Here is a 26,399-nt window from a genome sequence, read left to right on the forward strand (position 1 = left end):
AATGGAAGACAGAAATGCCTGGTGTCCTCTGGTCCATAGGGTCACGAAGAGTTGGACATGACTAAACGACTAAACAACAACAAAAATTGATAATGTTTTCTGTGGCTGGCACCCTGTTAAGTGCACAGTCTGATGAGACCACACACTTCCCTTATATTCAATGAAGCCAAACAGATTTGCTTTTTTATATATATAAAAAAGAGAGAGATAATGTTTACTGATTCCCCATCTTGTAGAACCTCAGTTATCCAGGTTCTATGTGCATTGCAGAAAACAAAGCTACATTTTAAGACAAAAAGAAGCAAAATAGGAAATAACACTGTCAGATTTCAAAATTATGTCAAACAACACTAGAATGTGTTTCAAATTTATAATCAACTGGATTAAGTTTTGAAGCAGTCAATATATTTTTCGGCATCTTTATCATGAAGAAGTAGTAGTTGCAAAATGGGGGAGGAGGTTGTAGCCAGTTAAGTTCTACTCAAAGTAGACCCATCAAAATTAACTAAATTAAGTTAGTCATGTCCACTAACTCGATGTGTCTACTCTAAGGATGACAAGCATTGGACACAACCCAACACATTCTCTGTAAAGAATGCCATTGAGTCACACTATCATTAAACTATTTCTTGAATATCAATTTTTCAGATGGCCCAGTGACATAAACCTCCCAAACGGTTCTCTTCTCTTATTTATGGACAGGCACAACCCCTCTCTGTGTGTAATGAGAATTGCCATGTAGGCTATAGAAGGGCTAAAAAGGAAGGAAAGCCATTTTGCTGCTATGATTGCCTCCCATGCACAGAAGGGAAGATATCAAACAAGAAGGGTAAGAAGTGTTGCATACATTATTCACAAACTATGACAGGCAACATGCAGTGTATATTAGGGCAGTGCTGTCAAAAGACTTTAGTCAGGTCTCAAGGAGAGTGGGGGAGCCCCCAACTGCTTATTTAATCAAGGTTTTAAACCCTAATTCCGACCTCCCTTAATCAGGGTTTAAAACACTGATCAAGCATAGGTAAAGGTAAAGGGACCCCTGACCATTAGGTCCAGTTGTGACGGACTCTGAGGTTGTGGCACTCACTTTATTGGCCCAGGGAGCCGGCGTACAGCTTCTGGGTCATGTGGCTAGCATGACTAAGCCGCTTCTGGTGAACCAGAGCAGTGCACAGAAACGCCGTTTACCTTCCCGCCACTTTGATGTGCTTTCGAACTGCTAGATTGGCAAGAGCAGGGACCGAACTCACCCCGGTGTGGGGATTTGAACTGCCGACCTTCTGATCAGCAAATCCTAGGCTCTGTGTTTTAACCCACAGCACCACCTGCGTCCCTAGTGCCACACACATAGTGCAAAGCTATTGATTTGGTTCAGGACCTGGCTGCAGCTCAGGATGGCCTTGCATCATCCCTGGATGGATCAGTACCACTCCAAAGCACCACTCTTTTTTCTCTCTTTGGCAATCACTTGGAGCTGAGTAAGATTGTCTTCCATGAATACAGTCTTAACAGTGTATCCGTAAGTGACTGTGGAGGCCAACTCTGGATTTGCACATCCTTCCACAGTGGGGACATAGGTTTCCAGGCAGGAGTTGATCATGGTGAGAATTTGCCAAATGTGCCTTCCCCTTAGCTTGTTTCTCCCTTTTGCCCTGAGTTTGTGCTTCTTCAAAGTCCATGACACCTTTGGTGTCCAACTGGAACGCTCACCAGATTGGTATGCACAGCAGAAGAGCATAACAACATTCTATTGGGAGGTGTGGCATCATACCCAGGCACATTGAACTAACAGGGTATTTTAACAAACTGTAAAAGTCTGGTGACCAGCCAGCCCAATCACAAGCTTACACACAACAAACCTCATTAAAAGCACCTGGGTTTGCTAGTTAATCAAATCAGCACAAGTCGACTGGCACCTCAACACTACTGAGACATGTGTGTTCTTGAGCATAGCACCTAATTTCAAGCTGTAGCAGAACAGGGCTTTGAGGAGGAATTTCAGAAAATACAGTACACAGCATAGTACACAGTGTTTATGCTACCCTTTATTTTTCAGACATGGATGACTGTTTTGAATGCCCAGGAGATCAGTATCCAAACAATGAACAGGATGGATGCCTTCCAAAGCAAATAACTTTCTTGTCCTATGGAGACTATTTGGGGGTCATTTTGGCCACTTTTGCTCTATTATTTGCTTTTATCACAGCTTTTGTGTTTTGCATCTTTGTGAAGAACAAGGAGACTCCCATAGTTAAAGCCAACAACAGGAGCCTATCCTATGCTCTCCTCATCTCCCTCATTCTCTCTTTCCTCTGTGCTCTGCTATTCATTGGCAAACCTCATAAAGTGACATGCCTCCTTCGACAAACCACTTTTGGCATGATCTTCTCAGTGGCAGTTTCTTGCATATTAGCCAAAACTACCACTGTGGTTCTAGCTTTCATGGCCACCAAGCCAGGGTCAAGGATAAGGAAATGGGTAGGGAAAAGGTTGTCAAATTCTATTGTACTTTCCTGCTCCCTTATCCAAGCCACAATTTGTACTGGGTGGGTGGCAACTTCTCCTCCATTCCTGCACTTTGACATCCATTCAATGGCTGAAGAAATTGTATTGGAATGTAATGAAGGATCAGTCACCATGTTCTACTGTGTCCTAGGATTCATGGGAATGCTGGCCCTTGTCAGCTTCACTGTGGCTTTCCTAGCTAGGAAATTGCCAGACAGTTTCAATGAAGCCACGTTTATCACCTTCAGCATGTTGGTCTTTTGCAGTGTGTGGTTGTCCTTTGTTCCAACCTACATGAGCACCAAGGGGAAATACATGGTGGCTGTGGAGATTTTCTCTATCTTGTCCTCCAGTTTTGGGTTACTTGGCTGCATCTTTTTGCCAAAATGTTATGCTATTTTGCTGAGACCTGACTTGAACAGCAGGGTGCAGTTAATAAGAAGAAAGAACTAAAGAACTGATGTCCACCTAGTCTAGTTAAATTTACCACTGATCAAACCTCCTCATTTTCCAATGTATGCAGTTAGCAATTAAATAGGATCCCTTCCAGAATATCATCAAGGTGGACTAAATTAGTTGAGATGGTGGGGTAATCTGGAACCTGTCTAGAATCATAAATTCTCCCATCTCTGAAAACAGCAAGTCATTAGAAGCTGAGCCCCAAGTTTTCTAAAGTTTGTTCCCAGCTTGTAATATCTCAACCTACACACCTAATATAGACCTCATTGTTGATGAGCCCTAAACTAAACTACTCTGACAAAGGAAGAATGTGATTGAATATGGTATGGAAGACGTTATTAGTGCAGTCATCATTAAGACCTGGTTATTTAAATTTGTCTTTATGTGAACCAGCAGTTATGTTTCACTTAGTATCAAGGTTACATTGAATTTACTGTTCTGTTGTCTTTTCCTAGTTTTTCATAGTGTATTTGTTAATTAAGAAAAGTGCTTAGTTGTGAACCCAGTCCCTTCTCTGTGTATGCATGTAGAGTTATTATTAGCAACAACAACAAAAATTGCACTGGTCACTTCTGAATCATTCTGAGCTTGTGTGTGTGAATACGTGAGTGACCAGTCTTTAAACATGTCATTGACCACATGCACATATCCTGGATATCCAGACAAGGAATGCCTTTGGAGGGGCTTCTCCCAAGCAGTGTGGGCGAAGGTGTCTGCAGAGGCACGCCCAAGGAGGTGGTGGTGCAGCTGGGTGAAATTGCCCGAAGGCCCCGGCTGAGATTGTGATCCTGCATGCAGGAGGACTATGAAGAGTTGAAGGCAGCTCTTCCTGGACTCAAAATTGGGTCACTGATGGCAATGACATGTGTGGTGAGGTAGCCAATGCCCAGCTGCCAATGATAGGGCCCAGATGAGCACCCAGAGCATGGTGGCCAAGAAGGTTCTGGCCTTGGGCAGGGACGGTGAGCCATCACCCGGGCATTATCTTCCGTGATGCGTCCCTTTACAGGCTTGATGGAGTTTATCTGTCTGTTGGGGAATGATTTATGACTGACTTCCATTTCAGCGGGGTTAAGGGATTGGTTACAGGTGTGAGTGGTTGGTGTTGAGTGTGGTGCTTGTGTGGCGGATAGGCTCTGGTTCAGGTGATAGGGATGGGGGAGCGCTCTCACCATTCCTATGTGAAAGGTATTCCATTAAAGGAATCCAGGGACTCAATGGTTTGGTCAACCGTGTGAGTGGATTGTGCCTGTGCCAGAGTCCAGGGGGACATCTGGGTGGTGGACATAGCCTGTTCCCAGCTTTGCACCTATCCAGGTGTTCACCCTAGGCTGACCTATGCTGGTGCCCTGGGTCAGCGCTACCTGCAACAGTTCAGGGAGCTAGTCGAACGAGAGCCTATGCAACTAATCACTTCCTGTAATTAATAAAGTTGTGGCCTAAATTCTGCCAAAAAACAAACCAAATTTGAGTCTTGTGTGAATTTATTTAAGGGGGAGGTTTAAAGGTCTGATCACGCAACTAGTTCTCTGACCAAACTCTTCTGAGCTTCCTTAAATAAATGCCTTTATTGAGCTGCTTTTCATGTGATGCCCACTGCAATCTTGGGAGGCCACTATAACAAGGTATCATTTGCAGACAGACTTTGTATTTGTGGTTAACCTTTGGGGGAAGACATCACTCATTATCTGTTAGCCTATCTCTTATATAGAGAACAAAGACTGCACTTTCTGAAACCTTTGTTCACAAGCAAGCAGGTATACCCCAGCAGAAGTGGTCTGGTTTTTTTATTTAAAGTGACAACAATAGCTTTGTAACACGGAAGATGGCAAGAAAGAAAGAAAGAAAGAAAGAAAGAAAGAAAGAAAGAAAGAAAGAAAGAAAGAAAGAGATAAATTAGATAAAAGCTCTATAAATTATGGTGGTGAACTGGAGGTTTAATTTTGTGTCAATGTTGTGTTCATTTGTCAGCCAAATAGACAAAATGTGTCATACAATCTCCAAACATCCAAGAGGCTGAAACTTTCCAGAGGTCCACCATGACACTTCTGTTCATATTGGGGAGTTTCCTTTTTTGAGGGCCTTACTGTAGACATCTGTACCTGAAAATGAAAATTGGAAAACTTTGATTAATCCCCCAAAATGGATTCCTATCTTAAATAAAGCTATATCCAAATTTAAGTTGTGCAAAGATTATTCCACATATAAGAACAATTGCCTACAAAATAGTTACAAAATATATAGTGATATATTTTCTTTTTATGAACTCAGATTTTAGACTGACTTCATTTTTCTACTTTCCCCGCCTTTGCTAAGACCCATTATAACTCTCCCTACTAAGCAGAACCAGCTGAGACTTTGGCTCATCGTTATCTCTGTTGACAGACTGTTAGCAGGAGATGTTTAGTCCACCCTCTTCTTCCTTGGAAATCCTGCTAAGACCCAGTATAACTTTTCTTCCCTACTAACTAAGACCAGCTGAGACTTTGGCTATGATAAGGTAAACATGATTTTCCATTGCAATCTGGTAGGAAACCTGCAACTCAGAACTGATAATTATCTCTCATCTTATTAATAGTCACTTCTGCTGCTTCTCCTCATCCCAGGGGAGTTTCAGAATCCACATGCACACTATGAACTAAGACTGGGGGACACAGTGAATAGCCCATTCTCTTTTTCCCCAGAGAGAATGTGATAACCAAGATGGCTTGGCTACCACATCATTATCTCTGTTGACAGACTGTTGACAGGAGATGTTTAGTCCACCCTCTTCTTCCTTGGAAATCCTGCTAAGACCCAGTATAACTTTTACTCCCTACTGAGTAAGACCAGCTGAGACTTTGGCTATGATAAGGTAAAAATGATTTTCTTTTGAAATCTGATAGAAAACCTACAAATCTCCCATTTGATTATCAAATTAATCATAATCACTGCTGCTGCTTCTCCTCATCCCAGTGGTGTTTCGGAAGCCACATAAACACTATGAACTAAAGGTGGAGGACACAATGAATAGCCCCAGTGCCCTTCAGAGCTCATGCTAGATCCAAGGCTCTCTCAGACTGGTTGCAGATTTCCTTACCCTGAAAAGATCAGTTTTTGGCGAGGGGCATTCCAGTGAGAGCTTTTGAAGCAAAAACATTTGAATGATAATGTGCAGGGTTCCTATTGCTCTATGTTCTATTAGAGATCCACTTCCAATTGTTCATCAATACTATCAATCTGGGGATTTTATCATTGGTGGCATTATGTCTCAAATCTATATAGCTTCAAGTATCTTAACCTTCCACAAACCTCCCTCTCCTGAATTATTTGATGACATGTTGTAAGGAATTGTGGGTTTTAAAAAATTTACATATACATATATATTTTGAATGTTTTTTTTAATCCTTCATGAGTATATGTCTGCATTTGATATGTGGTGATTTAAGAAGATGGTGATGATTCCCGCTTCTCCTTCTCTGTACTTCAGATGTTTATGATGGGCTGTGGAAGTTCTCAAAATGCTTTGTGCAAGATCTGCTAACCTTACATTCATAATTTCAATATATAAGACAGGTCTAAAACTAGCATTTATCCATTATAAGATTACAAGAGAGTATAAACAGGATTGTTCACTTTCATTGCATTTAGGTTTTCAGGCTATTTCCCATGGAATACTTTGGATATAGAAAATCCATATTTGGCTTTTCTCAAACCTGCCACAAATGGTTAATCACTCATATTTGGAAGTGATCTTCTTATACGTTTTGGACAGTACTTGTATGATTGGGTGATGAGACACTGTCAGTTCATTTAAGCAGACTACTATTATCACCATCATCATTGTCGTCATCATCAGTTACAGCATGGTCGGCAGAAATACCTGCTTACTTTCTGCAAACAAAAGTACATTCCTACTTGAAATATGGCCCTAGGTCACATTCTGTTGTCGTATATGCACCAAAGGTCCACATACCAGAATGACATTGCACTGGTAGATTTGTTTTCTCATTTCCAAACGATTAGAGTATCAGAGTCATAATAGAGTCATAAAACAGTATCAAAAAACCTTAGGTGTTTGAGATTTTTCTCATGCGTTCTAAATATGCGTTCAATGGATTAAATCCATATTCATTCAGTGGAGTTTGAATCCACATTCATTCATTCATGCAAGTTTTGTGTGAATGTTGACATGCACATAAAATGAACACTTTTACTTTCTGAGATTTTCAGAAAACAATAGCAAGGGGAAAGGTGAGTGTTTCGCAAGCATCTGCTCATAGAGGATGTAAATTAACAGCATTCAAAGCCAGGCCTGTAGAGGGTATCATGTCCCTACCTGCCTGCCTGCCTACCTATCTAGAAAAGTTTTCTTGAACTGTGGGCATGCCATCGATTTTTCTAAACATACACTGTTATACAATATGTAACTCTCCTCACAGGCCAATGACACAACTCTACCTACATGCCTACCTATCTGAAAAAATTTCCTTGGACTGTCGGCATATAATCTATTTCTCTAATCATGTTATACAATATGTTCCTCTCCTTACAGGCCAATGACACAACTCTACCAGCATATTCTGGCCTTGGCATTTGCTGTGAGGGAGATCAATGAAAACCCACATATCCTACCCAATGACACACTGGGCTTCCACATCTATAATAGCCATTTCATTGCCAGATGGATCTATCAAGCCTCACTAGCAGTTCTCTCCAGGAAAGGAATTGTTCCTAATTACAAGTGTGATGTTGAGGACACTCCCATAGCTGTCATTGGGGGATCGAACTCAGATTCATGTCTCCAGATGGCCACCATCCTTCATTTGTACAAGATGCCCCAGGTAAGATGTGTGCATGGAGCATGGGCAGAGATGAAAACATGTACACTTGGATTTGATTATATGCGTTCAGCTTGAACGTTGTTAATTGATCAGTTGAGGACTTAGCCATCTTTAAAAATTGGAGGTGCATCATAGACCTCAAGGACAAAAGAATTATGGCCTCAAGAAAATAGAGATTTTTGATACTGCCTGAAGCAGTTTTTTAAGAAGTGGTGATAGGTCATAACACATTTCGTTACCACTTTTCTTTTCCCATTTGTCCTTACTTTTAGCTCATCTATGGCTCCTCTCCCATGATGGAAAACAATGTACAAACTCTTTTCTCCCACTGGATGTTCCCAGATGGGACTCATCAGTACAATGGGATACTCCAACTTCTCCTGCATTTCAGCTGGTTGTGGATTGGGGTGGTTTCACAGAATGATGATACTGGAGAGCAATTTGTACAAAATATTCTTCCCATGTTTGCTCAGAGGGGTATCTGCTTTGATTTTATAGGAAGATTTCCTAAACTGAAGTTTTCTGGAGAGTTCAATGAAATGGTGGCTGATGGTTCTGAAACAATCCGTGTTATTATGGAAAGCACTGCCAATGCTGTGGTTGTTAATGGTGAGATTGACAGCATTATGGTATTGAGAATGATGCCAATGGTTGCAGAATTACATGATATACCAATGAATGCCACATCAAAAGTCTGGTTAATGACTGCGCAGATGGAATTCACTTCCATCCCCTTTCAAAGAGGCTGGGAAATTGATTTTATCCATGGTGCTCTTTCCTTGGCAGTTTCCTCAAAGGAACTTGCAGGATTCCAGAAATTTGTTCAGATGAGAAACCCTGCCTCCGAAAGAGAAGACAGCTTTTTCCGGGGTTTTTGGGAACAGGCATTCATCTGTTCTTTCTCCAGTGCTTCTTTAGATAAGGAACTCAAGGAATCATGCACTGGGGAGGAGAAGTTTGACAGCCTCCCTGGTTCTGTTTTTGAAATGAGCATGACTGCCCAAAGCTACAGTGTCTACAATGCTCTATATACTGTGGCACATGCTTTGCATGCCATGCAATGCTCCAGGTTCAAAATTAGAGCAAGGACAAATGGAATAGCATTGGACTATCTGAAGCAACATCCATGGCAGGTAAAATTTTGATCCTATTAATGCAAATGTTATATATCAGATTCTATCACTAAGCTAAAGGTGGCCTCTAGTTTTGCAGATCTTTTGTTGATGAGAAAATATAATTGCATCCAACTTAATGGATGGAATGTTCTTTTTATTCTGAAGTGCGATTCCTACCCTCATTGCCACTTTGTCTGATTAGGTCTTATGAATTCTTCAAGTAATTTTTCACATGCAACCCTTATACCCCTTTCAGGAAGTTTTGCTATTGACCCTAGCTGATTCCAGAATTTGACCCCCCAATATTAAAATTGACAAAGATTTTAATTCCTTAAATTGTATCCTCTGAGGCTGAGCACATTTATTACTACTGAGGGCAAACATCATATATGCAAGGAACGAAAGGTTTGTCTCACTATAAGCATTCCAGAATGACTCTCTTAATTTTTGCACTTTCTGGTTTGACACTGGGTGCCGTGTCCAGTTTTCCTTAAAGGTAATTCTACTGATTGTCCCCAGTACCTCCAGTGTGTGTCACTTGTTCCTTCATTTCTCTCCACTGCCTTTCCTCGGTCTCCCTCTCTATGCAACATTCTCAAACTTTACTTATTTCAAACAATCCTGAAATGGCTATTTGTCCTCTGCTAACTTCTAAGCCCATGCTTTAGGAATCCAAGCTCATCTCATCCCTACTTAGCAACACAAACTTTTCATGTGAGTTCTGTGCATCCCTACAATGTCTTCCAGACCCAAACCGTGTATCCCCCTGTCAGCTTTCCCGAGACACATTCCTTAAGGAGGAGATTAAGGTAGGTGCCTCCATTCCCTGCACTTCACTCTTCACCTAGCTGAAACAATATCCAACACCACAAACCAGAAGATAAATCAAAAGACACAACAGTACCCGTCCCACAGTGCACATCACATTGGACATCAGGTTTTGGCACATAGGTACTTAGGTTGAACCAATTGGTCAGCTGATATAGTTTAAATAAATTATGAATCAAAGGTCTCAGAGGTGAACTATGATCTCAATAAGGAATCCTTTTGTAGATCTTCATTATGGTTCCCCATCCGCAATTTAGCTCCAACACTTTCTGAGAAGTGTCTCCTTCAACAATAGTGCCGGAGAAGAAATTTCCTTTGACCAAAAGGGAGCATTATTAGCTGGCTTTGATATTATCAACTGGGTCACATTCCCAAATGAGTCCTTTCTTAGAGTCAAAGTTGGAAAAGTGGACCCACAGATTCACCACGAAAAGGGGCTCAGAATTCATGATGATGCCATTATATGGCCCAGCAGCTTCAACCAGGTATATCCCGTTTTATAGTATCTTCCATCCTTTCTTCAATGTTAAAAATGATGTCTCCTCAGGTCTTGTCTATATTTAGTAGAACATCCATATAGACTTGGTTAGAAGACCCATTGCCATTGCACTTATCTGGAGCCATTTCACCAACCTAAATAACCCCCCAAAGCAGTTATTGCAAAAATGGCAGGGAACATTGGGAGATGAAGAAACAGCTGAAAACCTCTGGGAACATGAATTTATGCACTGAAATGCATACTTGAATCAAAATAATTAAGCCAAATACTGACTGAATCATAATTTTAAAAAGTAATCTTTAAAAAAAGCAGGCATAGAGGATGCCTATAACTGGAGGACCTCCAGTGTTCTGGAAAAAGTTCAAGAAATATTGCTTCATGATTTTAGTCTCTATTGTAAGATAATGCTCACAGGAACCTAGCATGTAAACTAATAGGTTTAGAACCTGACCAGTCAAAGGTCACCATCGAAAACAAATATTAAAGCTGAAACATATGGGCGGGGGGAGTTAACACTGGAAGCAAGAAATATTAAAAGATTGTATGAAACACAGAGAATTAGAACAATCAACACCTGACAGTGTTCTAAGATATTTTAGTTACTTCATGTCCAAATTATACAAATTTGTTACTTACCATGTGTGTTATTTATATGTTGTCGCTGCTACTGCTGCTGCTGTTGTTGTTGTTGTTTTCATTGCACATTGTTTACATTTACCTGCTACTGTCTTAATTTGTTTACAATAACTTTGTAAATATACTATAAATGAATTTCATTGTGTCTTAAAATCTTGATCTTCCCGATTTCTTATTCTTCCCGTGAGTTTTGCCATTTCTGCATAGTCCATTAGTTTCCGTAACCCTTCTTCTTTTATTGGGACATTTCCTTCTTTCCATCTTTGGGCATATAACATTCTGGCAGCAGTGGTCGCATACATCAATACATTAGGTAACTTTAATCCCATTATTCCCCAAATAAATGTCTCTGGTATCTTAATAAAGGTTAACTTAAACCTTTTTTTTCCAACTCATTATACAATGGCACCTCCGGTTGCGCATGGGATCTGTGCTGGAGCTCTGGTCGGATCCCAAGGAATTTGCAACCAGAGGTGCCTGTTCTGCGCATGTGTGCTGCACGTAGAGTGCTTTTGCATGGCATGTTGAGTGCTTCTGCGCATGCACGCATGGCAAAGCCCAGAAAAATATTTTCGGGTCTGCCACGTGCGTAACCCGAAGGATACGCAACCAGAGGTGTGCATATTCAGAGGTACCACTGTATATCATTTCCCTGTAGGCTTTTGCCTTATTACAAGTCCACCACATATGGAAAAACGTATCTTCTTGTTCTTTACATTTCCATCAGATACTAAATTCAGATTTGTACATTTTGGCAAACAAATTGAGTGTTAAGTACCATCTATACATCATTTTAATATGATTTCCCCTCTAATTATAAAAAGCTGCAAACTTTATATCATTATTCACAATCGCTCCCAGTTTAGTCATGCTGCCCACACGACCTGGAAAGCTGTATGGGGACAAACGCCGGCTTCCTTGGCCTGAAAATGAGATTAGCGCCACAACCCCATAGTCGCCTTTGACTGGACTTAACCGTCCGGGGGTCCTTTACCTTTTACCTCATTATGACCAATATCCATTGCCCAATGTATCATTGAAGATTTCACTTGTTCATCTTTTGTTTCCCATTCTAATAGCATCTTTTTTGACAAAACATTAACATTACATTCTAGGAGGTTTCTCTCTAATTCTCTCTCCATAAAAGGTGCTCTCTGGGAGGGGGGGAGCATTTTCCTATATTATTGTCGTATTTCTAAACTGTGTATTTCACCACCTTTCCTGTGCCCGAGAGATGCACTCTATGAAACTATTATCTCTTTTATTTATGTACAGACACCACCTCCTTCTGTGTGCAATGAGAATTGTCATTTAGGTTACAGTCGGACCAAGAAGGAAGGGAAGCCTTCTTGCTGCTATGATTGTCTTCCATGTCCAGAAGGGAAGATCTCAAACCAGAAAGGTAGGAGTTAAACTGTGAACTCTTCAAAAGCTATATCAGGATCTTGCTTGATCCCACCACTGAGATTTGTATTTGGTGTACAAATCTGTATAACATGGGAGAGATGGGATTGGGTAGGAGTTTTATAAGAGCCAGGCATATTATTTATGTGTTCATTCATAAAAACCACTTGCATAGCGCAAATTTCATTACAAATATCAAAGTAGTTTACAAAAACAACAAAAATTCACAGAGGCAGACAGACATGCACATGTAGACACAAAAAACATGCAAGTATATATACAATGGCACAAATTTCCAGTCTTTTAGTTAACAGCCAAATACATTAACCCAGAGGAGGGTTTACAAAGCAACAAAAGGGCAGATCACCAACTAATTCCTAAAGAATATATTTTCTTAATTTTCTCCATATGCTTGACAGGAAAAAAAAAGTTTTTAGATATCTAAAGTTTACTATACAAGATGCCTTCTGATTCACTATTGAAAGCAAGTTCCAAAAGACTGGGTCCTATAACAATAAAGATGTGGTGCCAAAACCTTAAGAAAAGCAATTCTCTTGTGGATTACCTCAATCATTAAGCTGGAATAGAAGGGTTCAGGCTGTTCTTTTAATAATCTTGACCTGAGTTGAGTGGTTGTAAATTAGCACAGGGACCTTGAATCTGGCTTGGTAATAGAGGAGTAGCCAGTGTTGGCATGCTAACAAAGGTCTCATGTGTTGTCAGCTATATACCACCATCAAAAGGATTCAAGCTATCACACTGCCTAGGAATGGAAGGAGCTGGCAAACCAGCTAGCCAGATAGTGGATGTTAGGAATAAAACTTCAGACCTGTAGACTGTATCCCAGGATGTAGATTGCTTGGCAATCAAAGCTGAATATTACCTCTAAATATAAGGATGTGTTTTTTACAACTGTTCTACGCATCCTAATTCAAGGCTCTAAAATACATAATTTCCACCAAGCATTGCAGAATGGATTTCATGGTAGATAACTCTTTCTTTTCTTTTTCAGACATGGATGATTGTTGTGAATGCCCTGGGGACCAGTATCCAAACAATGCCCAGGATGGATGCCTTTCAAAACGAATAACTTTCTTGTCTTATGGAGAACATTTGGGCATAATTTTGTCCTCTTTGGCTCTCTCCTTTTCTCTCCTCACTGCTTTGATTCTTGGAATATTCCTGAAGTACATGGATACTCCCATAGTCAAGGCCAACAACCGGAACCTCACCTACACTCTCCTCATCTCCCTCTTGCTTTCCTTCCTTTGTGTTTTGCTATTCATTGGCCAGCCTGGAGCACTGACATGCCTCCTTCGACAAAGTGCTTTTGGCATGATCTTCTCTGTGGCAGTTTCTTGCATATTGGCCAAAACCATCATTGTGGTTCTGGCTTTTATGGCCACCAAGCCAGGATCCAAGATGAGGAGATGGGTGGGAAAACCATTGTCCAACACCATTGTCCTTTCCTGCTTTCTTATTCAAGCCACCATTTGTACTGTGTGGCTGGCAACTTTTCCCCCTTTCCCTGATTTAGACATGAATACAATGATCAAAGAAATGGTTCTGCTCTGTAATGAGGGGTCAGTCCTTATGTTTTACTTTGTGTTGGGCTACATGGGCTTCTTGGCTTCTGTCAGCTTTATGGTGGCTTTTCTTGCTCGGAGGTTGCCTGACAGCTTTAATGAAGCCAAGTTCATTACATTCAGCATGCTGGTCTTCTGCAGTGTTTGGCTGTCCTTTGTCCCAACCTACCTGAGCACAAAAGGAAAATACATGGTGGCTGTGGAGATCTTCTCCATCTTGGCTTCCAGTTTGGGCTTACTGGGGTGCATCTTTTTTCCCAAATGCTATATCATTTTACTGAGGCCTGAACTGAATACCAAGGAACAGTTAATTAGAACAACAAAGAATCAGCCTAGCTGACCTAACTGAAGCCCATTGCATTCAAATATATTTTATTAGTAATGAGTGACATACCCTCCAAGATCACAGAAAGCTTCTGTTAGAGAATGGGCCTTGATTTCCATGTACTCACTTAGGATGATCCCATTAAAAATTTCATTTTATTATTACAGCTCTTTATTTAATTTTTATTCCACCCTTCAGCCAACGTTTACAGAAAAATGCACAACAGAAAAATACAAATTGAGAACACAAAGTATAAAATAAACATCAGTCAAATCCCTGGTTACAGAGAAACATCTTTTTCTCATGCCTAAAAATATGTAACGACGGATTACAAAAAGCCATGTGAGCTGCTGTTAAGTGAACGAGCCATGCTTCCATGAAGTCAGCTCTGATGATCCCATGAAGGCAGGAAAAAAAATGCATCAAAGTGTCCCTTGGAATATTGTAGCCAGCAATATTATTTACTTCTAGTAAACTTGATCCCAATAAGTAATAATAATAATTTATTATTTCTACCCTGCCCATCTGGCTGGGCTTCCCCAGCCACTCTGGGCAACTTTCAACAAACCATTAAATAAAGAATAAAACTCCAAACATTAAAAAAAACTCTCTAAACAGGGCTTCCTTCAGATGTCTTCTAAAAGTCGGATTGTTGTTTATTTCCTTGACATCTGAGGGGAGGGCGTTCCACGAGGCGGGTGCCACTACCGAGAAGGTCCTTTGGCTGGTTCCCTGTAACCTCACTTCTTGCAATGAGGGAACCCCAAAAGACCCTCGGCGCAGGTCCTCAGTGTCCGTGCTGCACGATGGGGGTGGAGACGCTCCTTCAGGTATACTGGGCTGAGTCTGTTTAGGGCTTTAAAGGTCAGCACCAACACTTTGTGCTGAGAAACGCACTGGGAGTCTTCCAGGACCGGTGTTAAATGGTCTCGGCGGCCACTCCCAGTCACCAGTCTGGCTACCGCATTCTGGATTAGTTGTCATTTCCAAGTCACCTTCAAAGGTAGCCCCTCATAGAGCTCATTGCAGTAGTCCAAGCAGGAGATAACCAGAGCATGCACCACTCTGGCGAGACAGTCTGCGGGCAGGGAGGGTCTCAGCCAGCGTACCAGATGGACTGGTAGACAGCTGCCCTAGACACAGAATTGACGTGCACCTCCATGGACAGCTGTGAGTCCAAAATGTCTCCCAGGCTGCTCATCTGCTCCTTCAGGGGCACAGTTGCCCCATTCAGGACAGGGAGACCCTCACACCCACCCCCTGTACCCCCAAAACAGTACTTCTGCCTTGTCAGGATTCTACCTCAATCTGTTAGCCGCCATCCATCTTCCACCCTTAACCTTAAGAGTAAGGAATGTACTTTATTTGGGATTTTGAAACACTACTTTAGCATTTTATACAATTCCGTTTAGTTTCGGTGCCATTCAGTGGTACAATTATCAACTTAAAATGTTTAATGTAAGTTTAGGAACATTTATCCAAGGTGAAATAAAATAAAAAAAATAGTATTCCAGTATAATCTCTCTCAGTAACTTCCCCACCTTCATATGAGATTGATGTATTTTTATGTCCAGGTTTTATGCAAATGAGCTAAGATTCCTTTTCACTGTTCAGCAAATGATTTCTAATTCTCTACATCCTCTCATTGGCCCGCCTGAAGCACTGTCATGCCTCCTTCGACAAACTGCTTTTGGCATGATCTTCTCTGTGGCAGTTTCTTGCATATTGACCAAAACCACTATTGTGGTTCTGGCTTTCATGGCCACCAAACCAGGCTCCAAGATGAGGAGATGGGTGGGGAAACCATTGTTCAACTCCATTGTTCTTTCCTACTTTCTTATTCAAGCAACCATTTGTACTGTGTGGCTGGCAACCCCTCCCCCATTCCCTGATTTAGATATGCATGCATGCAATGAACAAAGAAATTGTTCTGCTCTGTAATGAGGAATCAATATATGAAATGACAAAGGTTTTCAGATATTTTGTGTAAAAAGCTAGTCAAAAAAACAACCTTTGATCCAAAAGCTTCAACAACACTTTCCCCATGTTGATAAACAATAAATCCTTCAACTGTATTCACACATGAGTGTACTTAATGTGGTCATATCTTAAAACAGCAATCCATATTTATTTAATTGTTGTATATTCATTAATTCATTCATCCACACCCATTTCTGTATATTCTGATCCCATTTCCTGTCTGCCATGATTTTTCATCCTAATTTAGAAAAAAAAGAAGTTCCTTCCATTTCTTCTTCTTCCATTCTTTCTCCAGGGAAATTGCCAGAAGCTCAATAGCTTTTGCATCTAATTTCACTCCAAATTTCACTCCAAATCCTTTCTCTCTCAGCTCTAGAATGCTTTTTAATCTCCCTGTCCATGGTTTCATTCCACTTCTCCAACATCATGACTACACCACTTGCCTGTTTCACTCCTCCAGTCACCTGTGTGAAGATTCTCTCCATTTCATTGTTTACTGCCTCCAGCTTTACCATTCCACTCTGCTGTTCTGGCAGTGCTTTATCAATTCTCCAAATGTTCTGTGTCTTCTTTAACCTCATCATTCTCTGGTCCATTTTCATTCACCGTCTTATCCATCTCAGCTCTGATCTCTTTTAGTTGCTGATCCAGTAATTGATGCAAGATGCCAACAGTCAATGGGGTGTCCAACAGTGTTTTTACAATACTGACTGTTCTTGGTCTTACTAACAGCTCACTCTCCACCTTAAGATCTTACAATCTCTACCTTAAGCTTGATTCTCCAATCTCCCGTCACCATGTCAGACTTCATTCCTCGCCCCCCCCCACCCGTGCCACAGAATAAAACATAGCTTCACTTTGCAGTCAGCACTTGCTTCAAAAGGATAGCAAGTTAAAAATAAAATGAAAATTTCTAACTGTCCCATCACACCTTACATGTTTTGAATCTTTCTCAGTTGCAATAAAAACATATTTTATTTTATTTTGCTTTCAGCCTTTTAATATTGCAGACAGCTCACATTCCAGATTTGAATTTCAACCAGCAAATAAATCACTTCATTTGTAATCTATAACAGTCTCAAAAGTATTTAAAGAAAGGAGGGTTTTACCTATGGCTGACCGCCAGTACTATTATGTACTGTTTGGGCGTGATGAAAGTTCCTCTGCTCCGGGTCACCCACCCTTATCTGGTTCCCCAGTACACCTTGTTCTACCTTCATGGAAAGCTGCTTTCTTAGGGAATCAAAGTTGCATCCCTGTTCTCTCTGTTTTCCCAAACAGAATGTGATAACCAAGTTGGCCTGGCTATCATTTTTCACCACATCATTATGTCTGTTGAAAGACTGTTGACAGTAGATGTTTAGTCCACCCTCTTCTTCCCAGTATAACTTTTCCTCCCTACAAAGTAAGACCAGCTGAGACTTTGGCTATGATAAGGAAAACATGATTTTCTTTTGAAATCTGATAGAAAACCTACAATTCAGAACTGATCATTATCTCCCATCCCATCTGATTATCAAATTAATCATAATCACTGCTGCTGCTTCTCTTCATCCCAGGGGTGTTTCAGAAGCCACATAAACACGATAAACTAAAAGTGGAGGACACAATGAACAGCCCCTGTGCCCTTCAGAGCACATGCTAGATCCAAGGCTCTCTCAGACTGGTCACTGATTTCTTTACACAGAGCAGATCCATTTTTTGTGCGCATTCCAGTGAGACTTTCTGAAGCAAAAACATTTGAATGATAATGTGCAGGGTTCCTATTGCTCTATGTTCTATTAGAGATCCACTTCCAATTCTTCACCAATACTATCAATCTGGGGACTTCATCATTGGTGGCATTATGTCTCAAATCTATATCGCTTCAAGTATATTAACCTTCCACAAACCTCCCTCTCCTGAATTATTTGATGACATATTGTAAGGAATTGTGGATTTTTAAAATTTTATATATACATAGATATTTTAAATGTTTTTTTAAATCCTTCATGAGTATATGTGTGCATTTGATATGTGGTAATTTAAGAAGATGGTGATGATTCCGACTTCTCCTTCTCTGTGCTTCAGATGTTTATGATGGGCTTTGTGCAAGATCTGCCAAGCTTAGGTTCATAATTTCAATATATAAGGCAGGTCTAAAACTAGCATTTATCCATTATAAGATTACAAGAGAGTATAAACAGGATTGTTCACTTTCATTGCATTTAGGTTCTCAGGCTATTTCCCATGGAATACTTTGGATATAGAAAATCCATATTTGGCTTTTCTCAGACCTGCCACAAATGGTTAATCACTCATATTTGAAAGTGATCTTCTTATACGTTTTGGACAGTACTTGTATGATTGGGTGATCAGGCACTGTCAACTCATTTAAGCAGACTACTATTATCACCATCATTATCATCAGTTGCAGTATGGTTATAGCTGCTTACTCTCTGCAAACAAACAGTACATTCCTACATGAGATATGGCCCTAGGTCATATTCTGTTGTGGTATATCCCCCATGGTCCACAGACCAATATGACATTGCACTGATAGATTTGTTTTCTCATTTCCAAACAATTAGAGTATAATAGTCATAATAGAGTCATAAAACAGTAACAAAAAACCTTCGGTGTTTGAGATTTCTCTCATGCATGCTACATATTTCAATGGATTAAATCCATATTCATTCAATGGAGTTTGACTCCTCATTCATTCATTCATTCATTCATGCAAGTTTTGTGTGAATGTTGACATGTACATAATATAAACCCTTTTACTTTCTGAGATTTTCAGAAAACAATAGCAAGGGGAAAGGTGAGTGTTTTGCAAGCCTCTGCTCATAAAGGTTGTAATTTGACAGCATTCAAAGCCATGCCAAGAGATGACTCTACAGGGAGTCACATCCCTACCTACATGCCTACCTATCTGAAAAAACTTCCTTGGACTGTGGGCATATAATCTATTTTTCTAATCATGTTATACAATATGTTCCTCTCCTTACAGGCCAATGACACAACTCTACCAGCATATTCTGGCCTTGGCATTTGCTGTGAGGGAGATCAATGAAAACCCACATATCCTTCCCAATATCACACTGGGGTTCCACATCTATAATAGCCATTTCATTGCCAGATGGATCTATCAAGCCTCACTAGCAGTTCTCTCCAGGAAAGGAAGATTCATCCCTAATTACAAGTGTGATGTTGAGGACACTCCCATAGCTGTCCTTGGGGGATCAAACTCAGATTCATGTCTCCAGATGGCCACCATCCTTCATTTGTACAAGATGCCCCAGGTAAGATGTGTGCATGGAGAATGGGCAGAGATGAGAATGTGTACACTCGTCTTTGATGACATCCTTTCAGCTTGAATGTTGGTACTTAAACAGTTGTGTACTTAAAAATTGGAGGTGTGCCATAGACCTCAAGGACAAAACAATTGTGGCCTCAAGAAAATGGAGATTTTTGATATTGCCTGGAGCAGTTTTTGATACTGCCTGAAGTGGTGATAGGTCATAGCACAATTTGTTACCACTTTTTTTTTTCTTTTTTCTTTTTTGCATTTTATCTCACCATTTGCTGTCCTTACTTTTAGCTCATCTACGGCTCTTCTCCCATGATTGGAAACAATGTACAAACTCTTTTCTCCCACTGGATGTTCCCAGATGGGACTCATCAGTACAATGGGATACTCCAACTTCTCCTGCATTTCAGCTGGTTGTGGATTGGGGTGGTTTCTCAGAATGATGATGCTGGAGAGCGATTTGTACAAAATGTCCTTCCCCTGTTTGCCCAGAGGGGTATCTGCTTTGATTTTATAGGAAGATTTCCTAAACTGAAGTTTTCTGGAGAGCTCAGTGAAATGGTGGCTGATGGTTCTGAGACAATACGTGTTGTTATGGGAAGCACTGCCAATGTTGTGGTTGTTCACGGTGAGATTCATACCATTTTGATAATGAGAACGATGCCAAAGGTTGCAGAAACGGATGATATACCAATGCATGCCACATCAAGAGTCTGGATAATGACTGCCCAGATGGAATTCACCTCATTCCCCATTCAGAGGGGCTGGGAAATTGATTTCCTCCATGGTGCTCTCTCCTTGGCAGTTTCCTCAAAGGAACCTGCAGGATTCCAGAAATTTGTTCAGATGAGAAACCCTGCCTCCGAAAGAGAAGACAGCTTTCTCCAGCTTTTTTGGGAACAAGCATTCATCTGTTCTTTCTCCAGTGCTTCTTTAGATAAGGAACATGAGGAATCATGCACTGGGGAGGAGAAGGTTGACAGCCTCCCTGGTTCTGTTTTTGAAATGAGCATGACTGCCCAAAGCTACAGTGTCTACAATGCTCTATATACTGTGGCACATGCTTTGCATGCCATGCAATGCTCCACGTTCAAAATTAGAGCAATGGCAAATGGAATGAAATTGGACTGTCTGAAGCAACAAATATGGCCGGTAAAATTCTGATCCCATTAAAGCAAATGTCATATTCTAGCACTCTGCTAAAAGTGGCCCCTAGTTTTGCAGTTCTTTTGTTACTGAGAAAATTTAATTGCATCCAACTTAATGGATGGAATATTGTATTTATTCTGAAGTGTGATTCCTATTCTCATTGCCACTTTGTCTGATTAGGTTGTTATGAATTCAGCAGGTAATTTTTCACATGCAACCCTTACACCCCTTTTTTGGAAGTTTTGCTACTGACCCTAGTTGATTTCAGAATTTGAACCCCCAGTATTAAAATTGACAAAGTTTTGCATTCCCTAGATTGTATCCTCTGAGGCTGAGCACATTTATTACTACTGAGGGCAGTCATCATATATGCTAGGAACTAAAGGTTTGTCTCACTGTGAATGCCCCAGAATGACTCCTTTAATTTTTGTACATTCCAGTTTGTCCAAATCTACTTAAACAGTTTTCTAGTTCCTCCTGTATGTATCACTTCTTCCTTCATTTCTCTCCACTGCCTTTCTCAGTGTCCCACAACAGGAAGGACACCAGACTACTGCCTTTCCCCTTTTGCTCTTCTGTTGCCTTCTGATTTTATCCAAACACCTGGATCAAGGCCTGAGAGGTTGACCTCCCTCCTCCTCCTCACTCTCACTGAACCCAGACTCAGACCACTGCTTATCTGCTGATTGCCTAGCAACGCTTTGGCTGCCTTCCAATTCTTCCTCTCCTTGATAGCTAATAGAGTCTTCTCTAAAAAGGGGGGTCAAACTGCCCTTTTTTGATTCTCACAGGCAGTTCTCATCTACAGAGTTGGTCCCTAGGTCAATCTTTGAGTCTAACTCATCCCCGACACTCTGGGGGGCCACGTTCCTAACACCTCTTCACGGAGCTGAAACACTATCCAACATCACAAACCAGCAGATAAATCAAAAGACACATCAGTACCTGCCCCACAGTGCACATCACATTGGAAATTAGTTTTGGGCCCATAGGTATGCTTTAGGAGAAGTAGCCTAGGGTAAAGTGGCCTGGAGAGAACATATGTTAACAAACACCTCTGTATTTGATGATGGCAGTGGATTCGAAGCGAGTTGGCAGACTGAAACTTAATTGGGACAAGACCAATGCAAGGCATGAAACTATTATCTTCTTTTATTTATGTAAAAATTTTATTTATGTACAGATGCCATCTCTTTGTGTGTTTAATGAGAATTGCCATTTAGGTTAGCCCAGTTGGTCAGTTGATATAGTTTAAATAAATTATAAACCAAAGGTCTCAGAGGTCAACTGTAATCTCAATTATCTAATAAGGAATCCTTTTGTAGATCTTCATTATGGTTCCCCACCCGCAATTTAGCTCCAACACTTTCTGAGAAGTATCTCCTTCAACAATAGTGCCGGAGAAGAGATTTCCTTTGACCGAAAGGGAGCATTAGTAGCTGGCTTTGATATTATCAACTGGGTCACATTCCCAAATGAGTCCTTTCTTAGAGTCAAAGTTGGAAAAATGGACCCACAGGTTCCTCAAGAAAAGGGGCTCAGAATTCATAATGAGGCCATCGTATGGCCCAGCAACTTCAACCAGGTAAATTCCATTTTATAATATCTTCCGTCCTTTGCTCAGTGTTAAATCTGATGTCCCCTCAGGTCTTGGCTAGACATGGTTAGAAGATCCATTGCCATTGCACTTATCTGGAGCCATTTCACCAACCTAAATAACTCTCCAAAGCAGTTATTGCAAACATGGCAGTGAACCTTGGGAGATGAACACACAGCTGAAAACCTCTGGGAACATGAACTTATGCACTGAAATGCATATTGAATCAGAATAATTAAGTCAAATAATGATGGAATCAATACTGTGTTTGTAATATCCTTCAAAGAGTAATCCTTAAAAATTAGCAGACACAGAGCATGCCTATAATTGGAGGACCCCCAGTGTTCTGGAAAAAGTTCAAGAAATATTACTTGAAGACAATGCTATTACATAAGAGAATGCTCACAGGAACGCAACATGCAAACTAATATGTTTAGAACCTGACCAAGCAAAGGTCACCACTGAAAACAAATATTAATGCAATATACAAAATAAAAATAAATTGAAATCACAGAAAGTCATTGGGCGACCTGGCAGCAACAGCTCCAGCCCCCAGGGATCTCCAGGAAGGAATAAAGACTCTGTTAACCTGTTATGGAATTAAAATTTGGCCACAACTTTATTAAACTCTCAAATGTAGGAAGACCTTGGCTTAAGTATTGTGCGTGTATCCCTCCCAGCCCCGCAGCAGGGGGAACTGGGGCTCGTTAGGGTAAATGGGATATGGGGGTGCACTGCGAGACGTATGTGCACGCAGGCAGCCCATGCCATATCCCCACACGCAGGGTAGTTCATTGACAACCTTTCAGTGTATGGCCAGTGACACCTTTTATATAACCCCTTTAAAGAAGGGACCCTGGAATCACCGCCACAGAGGGGGTGAGTCACCACTTCACGCCCGCCCCCCATTATAGGGAAGAAAAGACTAAAGGATTCCACCCAAGGCCTTAAACTGCCAAAGTTGTGACAAATTGCTACAGGGAAGGAAAAAACCTGTCAATATAGGAAAATTTCTTCCCGGTTTGTCAACAACAACCAGTCAATAGACTGTAGCAGTGCCCACTAAACAGGATGAAAAAAGGTTAACCTGCAAACAAGAAACATTAAACAAAGGGAGGGTAGGGAAGGTAAATCTCTTGAGCCAACTGCCTGGCTGCTGCTGGCTCCACCCTCTATTTATAAAACTGGCCCCACCTTCCAGCAGTGTAACTTGACTACTGAGGCTGGGTGTGAACCTCCAAAGAATAACACTGAGAGTCAGGCCATTCCCTAGTTGCCAGTAAGTTCCCTGGTAACAGAAGCACCATGTGCGATCTCGCAAAGGGCACCCACAATGTAAAGTGTGAGTGCTCAGTCTCTCATTTCAACTTCCCTCTCCCTGTCTTAGAAAACTTCCTATCCAGACTCTATTTTGATTGACCAGTTCAGTTCGATTTGCAGGTCCTCTGGGCTGTTATATTTGATAGATATAACCTTCCTTTCAAAATACTGTGTTCCGTGTCTTCTTTGAGCTGTGTTGGTAAAGGCAGTGTTCCCATTGATAATTCATTATGACCTGCAGAAACATAAAATGAATTTTCCTATATTATTGTTGTATTTCTAAACTGTGTATTTCACCACCTTTGCTGTGCCAGGGAGATGCACTCCATGAAACTATTATCTTCTTTTATTTATGTACAGACACCACCTCCTTCTGTGTGCAATGAGAATTGTCATTTAGGTTACAGTCGGACCAAGAAGGAAGGGAAGCCTTCTTGCTGCTACGATTGTCTTCCATGTCCAGAAGGGAAGATCTCAAACCAGAAAGGTAGGAGTTAAACTGTGAACTCTTCAAAAGCTATATCAGGATCTTGTTTGATCTCACCACTGAGATTTGTATTTGGTGTACAAATCTGAATAGCATGGGAGGGATATATACAATGACTCAATCCTCCACCTTTTAGTTAACAGCCAAATGCATTAACCCATTGCGCCAGAGGAGGGTTTTTTTAAAAAAAGAAGCCAATCTCAAACTAATTCCTACAAAATATAATTTTCTGAATTGTCTCCATAAGCTTGACAGGAAAAAAGAGTTTTCAGATGTCTAAAGTTTACTATAGAAGATACCTTCTGGTTCACTATTGAAAAAAATATTCCAAAGGAGTGGGTCCACTAACAATAAAGACTTGGTCCCAATACCTCAAGAAAAGCAAACCACCTAGAGATTACCTCAAACATCAAGCTAGAAAATAAGGGTTAGGGCTGTTCCTTTAATAACCTTGACCTCAGTTGAGGGCTCTGCAAATTAGTACAGGGACCTTGAATCTGGCTTCGTAATAGAGGACTAGTCAGTGTTGGCATGGTAACAAAGGTCTCATGTGTTGTCAGCTATGTACCACCATTAACAGAGGTCAAGCTATCACACTCCCTTGGAATGGAAGGAGCTGGCAAACTAGCTAGCCGGATAGTGCATGTTCGGAATAAAACCTCAGACCTGTAGACTGCTACCCTCTTAACATTGGGCCAGGATGTGGATTGCTTGGCAATCAAAGCTGAATATTACCTCTAAATATGAGGATATCTCTTTTAAAACTGTTCTCAGCATCATAATTCAAGGCTCTACAGTACATAAATTCTGCCAAGCATCGCAGAATGGATATCCACATATTTAATTCTGTCTTGTCTTTTTCAGACATGGATGTTTGCTTTGAATGTCCTGGGAACCAATATCCAAACCATTTCCAGGATGGATGCCTTCCAAAACAAATAACTTTCTTGTCTTATGGAGAACCTTTGGGCATAATTTTGTCCTCTTTGGCTCTCTCCTTTTCTCTCCTCACTGCTTTGGTTCTTGGAATATTCCTGAAGAACATGGATACTCCCATAGTCAAGGCCAACAACCGGAATCTCACCTACACTCTCCTCATCTCCCTCTTGCTTTCCTTCCTTTGTGTTTTGCTATTCATTGGCCAGCCTGGAGCACTGACATGCCTCCTTCGACAAAGTGCTTTTGGCATGATCTTCTCTGTGGCAGTTTCTTCCATATTGGCCAAAACCATCATTGTGGTTCTGGCTTTCATGGCCACCAAGCCCGGATCCAAGATGAGGAGATGGGTGGGAAAACCATTGTCCAACACCATTGTCCTTTCCTGCTTTCTTATTCAAGCCACCATTTGTACTGTGTGGCTGGCAACTTCTCCCCCTTTCCCTGATTTAGACATGAATACAATGATCAAAGAAATGGTTCTGCTCTGTAATGAGGGGTCAGTCCTTATGTTTTACTTTGTGTTGGGCTACATGGGCTTCTTGGCTTCTGTCAGCTTTATTGTGGCTTTTCTTGCTCGGAGGTTGCCTGACAGCTTTAATGAAGCCAAGTTCATTACATTCAGCATGCTGGTCTTCTGCAGTGTTTGGCTGTCCTTTGTCCCAACCTACCTGAGCACAAAAGGAAAATACATGGTGGCTGTGGAGATCTTCTCCATCTTGGCTTCCAGTTTGGGCTTACTGGGGTGCATCTTTTTTCCCAAATGCTATATTATTTTACTGAGGCCTGAACTGAATACCAAGGGACAGTTAATTAGAACAACAAAGAATCAGCCTAACTGACAGAAAAATACAAAATGAGAACACAAAGATCAACCCTTACATATTTTTAATCTTTCTCAGTTGCAATACAATAAAGCATGTTTTTATTTCTTTGCTTTCAGCCTTTTAATATTGCACACAGCTCACATTCCAGATTTAAATTTCCACCAGCAAATAAATCACTTCAGTTGTAATCTATAACAGTCTCAAAAGTAATTAATGAAAGGGAGGTTTTACCTATGGCTGACCCCCAGTACTTTTATGTACTGTTTGGGCCTGGTGGAGGTTCCTATGCTGTGGGTCACTCACCCCCATCTGGTTCGCCCAATACAGCTTTCCCAGGGAATCAAAGGTGCATCCCTGTTCTCTCTGTTTTCCCAGACAGAATGTGATAACCAAAATGCCCTGGCTATCATTTTTCACCACATTATTATCTCTGTTGAAAGACTGTTGACAGGAGATGTTTAGTCCACCCTCTTCTTCCTTGGAAATCCTGCTAAGAACCAGTATAACTTTTCCTCCCTACTAAGTAAGAGCAGCTGAGACTTTGGCTATGATAAGGAAAACATGATTTTCTTTTGAAATCTGATAGAAAACCTACAATTCAGAACTGATCATTAGCTCCCGTCCCATCTGA

General features: G+C 40.9%; 1 protein-coding gene across 1 annotated transcript; it reads left to right on the top strand.

Moving 5' to 3' along the window:
• Positions 1–19,435: 19,435 nt before the first annotated feature.
• Positions 19,436–25,783, top strand: LOC309326886 (vomeronasal type-2 receptor 26-like; the record flags this gene model as incomplete). The annotated part of the gene is made up of 5 exons (XM_081835918.1): positions 19,436–19,444; positions 19,744–20,604; positions 21,959–22,186; positions 23,879–24,005; positions 24,870–25,783. The coding sequence occupies 5 exons, from the start codon at positions 19,436–19,438 to the stop codon at positions 25,781–25,783; spliced, it is 2,139 nt and encodes a 712-aa protein (XP_081692044.1).
• Positions 25,784–26,399: the final 616 nt, after the last annotated feature.

This window comes from Podarcis erhardii (assembly GCF_964252035.2).
Source record: "Podarcis erhardii genome assembly, chromosome: 13".
Taxonomy (NCBI): domain Eukaryota; kingdom Metazoa; phylum Chordata; class Lepidosauria; order Squamata; family Lacertidae; genus Podarcis; species Podarcis erhardii.